The sequence below is a fragment of the Aplysia californica genome, unplaced genomic scaffold (genome assembly GCF_000002075.1).
Source record: "Aplysia californica isolate F4 #8 unplaced genomic scaffold, AplCal3.0 scaffold00380, whole genome shotgun sequence".
NCBI classification, from domain to species: Eukaryota; Metazoa; Mollusca; class Gastropoda; order Aplysiida; family Aplysiidae; genus Aplysia; species Aplysia californica.
The window spans coordinates 452572-455810 of NW_004797650.1; the positions used below are offsets into that span (position 1 = coordinate 452572).

The 3239-nt window shown below is 36.0% G+C and overlaps 1 protein-coding gene across 1 annotated transcript in view; it reads right to left on the reverse strand.

Annotated features, from left to right (window-relative positions):
• Window positions 1-3239, reverse strand: part of LOC101862815 — a gene marked incomplete in the record, with an annotated part of 18339 nt that overhangs the window by 12004 nt on the left and 3096 nt on the right. Inside the window, 3 exon segments of the mRNA XM_005103584.3 lie at window positions 358-419; window positions 1339-1426; window positions 2842-2993. Coding sequence (XP_005103641.2) covers window positions 358-419; window positions 1339-1426; window positions 2842-2993 — 302 coding nt within the window.

Sequence of the window (3239 nt, forward strand, 5' to 3'; positions counted from 1 at the left end):
TGACAAAGGCTCGCTTCTCAATCTTTACACTGAAGCATTACCTTGGTGCTTCACTACACTTCCTCCCTCCACCCCCACCCCTCCCCTCCCTTCCCCAACACACATACACAAAAATGTTTCTCCACGTTTAACCCGTATGTGTTACTTACTTAACCTTAATGCCGCACCAAGCTTTATTCTAGATCTTCACCAAGCTACCAAGCTTCACCTAAATGTTTCATGAAGATTTAAGTAGATAAACCTGGTAACTTCACTATGAGCTCAACCTGTCATACCCCCCCCTCAAAAAAAAAATATATAAAAAATACCGACTGCGTTATATTCCTCATGATAATTAACATTTGGGTCTCAAGTCACCTGTCGTGCTGTGCTGTCCAAAACAGCATTGCTTGCGTTCTTTGTGACCGGTTCTTCTTCGACTGAAAAAACAAATTAAAATATAGTCAATCAAAAAATTATGTTCAATACAGCAACAAGTAATAAAAATAAATCTAAATAAATAGCCTTTGTATTGAACATATTTTCTCTCCACACTCCACAGCAACCTCTTTGTGCTTCACAAAATATATTATCACCCCAGTAGACCCGAGAGCACTCAGAGTCATTCTCGATTTCCGGGGAAGCATACTGTGCAATAAGCTGATAAGGCGCACAAACACTAACAAATTGGCAAGATGTTTCGCAGTCTATAGCTGGGTACCCATTTCCACCTGGGTGACGAGAGGAAAATTCGTGAAAAGTGCCTTTCCAAAGGACACAAAGTCGGGCCTCTGATAGATTCAAAAACCCTCTTCCTTTCTGTTGCGAGCACTACAGCCAAACAACAGACATCACAAATATGTCTATAGCATTTGTTTTGAAAAAAAAGAAATGCAATAAGAACGAATATTAACATAGTATCGTTAGACATCGGGTTGTAAGGAAACTGCCGTTGTTCCTATTCATTATGTGGTAAGAGCTGAGCGCTTGGAGAATGCATTTTAGTGGACACACATGTTTTCAGAATACCAGCTTTGCATACTGAGCATTTTGAGAATTACAACAACAATAATCCTTTTTCACTCTGTAGGAATAAAACTTTTAAAAATCTTTTTAAACTTACAAATTAAATACCCGACGCCCTTTTGAACACAGGTTGGATCTTTTAAAAGCAGGTGGCTGTACATGAAACGACATCATAGTAAAAAATAAAGAGATGCCCAAAAAAGTAACTTCATGAAAGGGGATACTAGCTGATTTTCTGTTCACTCGAAACAAGGAGGCCATATCATTAACAACATAAAATGTTTGGATTTTCTTCGCCCGACTGTCATAAAACTTCTATAATACGCATCTTACCTTTTTTCGAAACTGTTATTGTAGAGCCTCCAATAACCCCCACTTCCATCAGGGATGAGGAAGAGAATGGAAGGTTTTTCCCTGCAATCTGAAAGATGTAATTGTAACTTTAAGACTGTGTCTGTCTGGCTGGCTGGCTATCTGTCTGTCCGGCTGCCTATCTGTCTGTCTGTTTGTCAGTCTGTCTGTCTATCTGTCTGTATTTCTACGCAAAGAAAACACACGGGGCACATACATTCACTCATGAATACACAGATACAAGAGCAAACAAGCCTGGTCCTTGGAATTAAGATCACAATTTCTGTGTGAGTCCAAGTTAAAAAGTTAAAGCAGAGCGAGAACTTGCATTTATTGAGCAAGTCCAAAAGCCTGAATTTTTTGCTCAATCAGTTAAAGAGGATCCTCGTTGGTACGGTCATAACAACATTAAAGGCGCACTGTACTTCGTAAAAAAAACGACTAATGATAATAATAATAATAATAATGATGATAATGATAATAATAATAATAATAATAATAATAATAATAATAATAATAATAATAATAATAATAATAATAATAATTTTAATAATAATAATAATAATAATCATAATAATCATAATAATAACAATAATAATAATAATAATAGTGCCAGTATTAGCAAAAATAACGTATTAATACATACTAGAAATTGCTTTTGTAAAACGTTCAACCCCAATTACAAAACAAAGACTCTGAGTGTTTCACAAATACTATAGTAATACATGAATATTATGTTCCGACCAAAACCCTGTATATATCTCATTAATCTAAAAACAGAAATGACGTTTGCTCACATTTTAATTTTAAGGTTATATTTCCCTTAAACTACTACATGTAGTCAAAGCGCTCCAAATATTGGGGCCAATACCCTTTGTTTTAAGTTTGATAAATAGTCAATGTAAGTTCTTTTGGTCAGCTGATGACCCTAAACTGCGAGTTGGAATCATATAGAGTTTCAACTGATTTGATGAATATGATGGTGTACTATCATTCAAGTATTTGTGACATAGAGTGGCTAACTTGTACATAAATATTTTCTCAACAAAAAGCAAGTGCTGTCTCCGTAAAAGATGTGTAACAGAGTCTTGTTTTCTTTTCTGTAAAACCAAACGTGCAGCATTGTTTTGAACAGTTTGGAGGCTTTTAACTTTATCCACATACTACCAGATTCATACTGAACCTTTAATTCAAAACTGATTTTTTGCTGAAATCTTCTTTCCTTTTCTAAACCGTTCTCTGAGACAAATAAACGTCTTAGCCATGCCCCCCCCTAAAAAAACAACAACACAATTTAGATCACTGAGATGGAGAGTTACTACTTACTTCGAGGCTGCCTATGTTATGCATCAATAAGATACAACATCCCTACAGAAAGGTGGATATAGTCGACAATTTGTATTTTATTTTTATTTTACGTCTTTCCCACGTAGGGAATTGTACTCACGCTACAGTGAAGTCAGTATATTGAATCACTGTTTGTACCTGAAGCTGTAATTTATTCCTCTCTTCATCCAACTCCTCAGAAATGATGTCGAAGAGAGCAGACACCGGTTCGAGGTTGGAAATGACAATCTCTTTCGACCATCTCTCATCAAGGAGTTCAACGACAAGATCTACATTCTTGGGGACTAAAATCTGCATTGAAATGGAAGAAAAAAAATTCAGGATTACCGCTAGGGTTAATGTTAGATCTGAAATTAAACCTCAGTCACTACAACTTAGTAGGCAAAAGTGTCTCGTACATTTTATAAATAAAAAAATGATCAAAGCAATGGCAGGGTAACATTTTGCTTTATCAGAGAAAAGATTTTAAAAATCGACAAGACAGCTGCTAGTGATGATGGGGATTTTAATACTGCTGCTGCTGCTGCTGCTGCTGC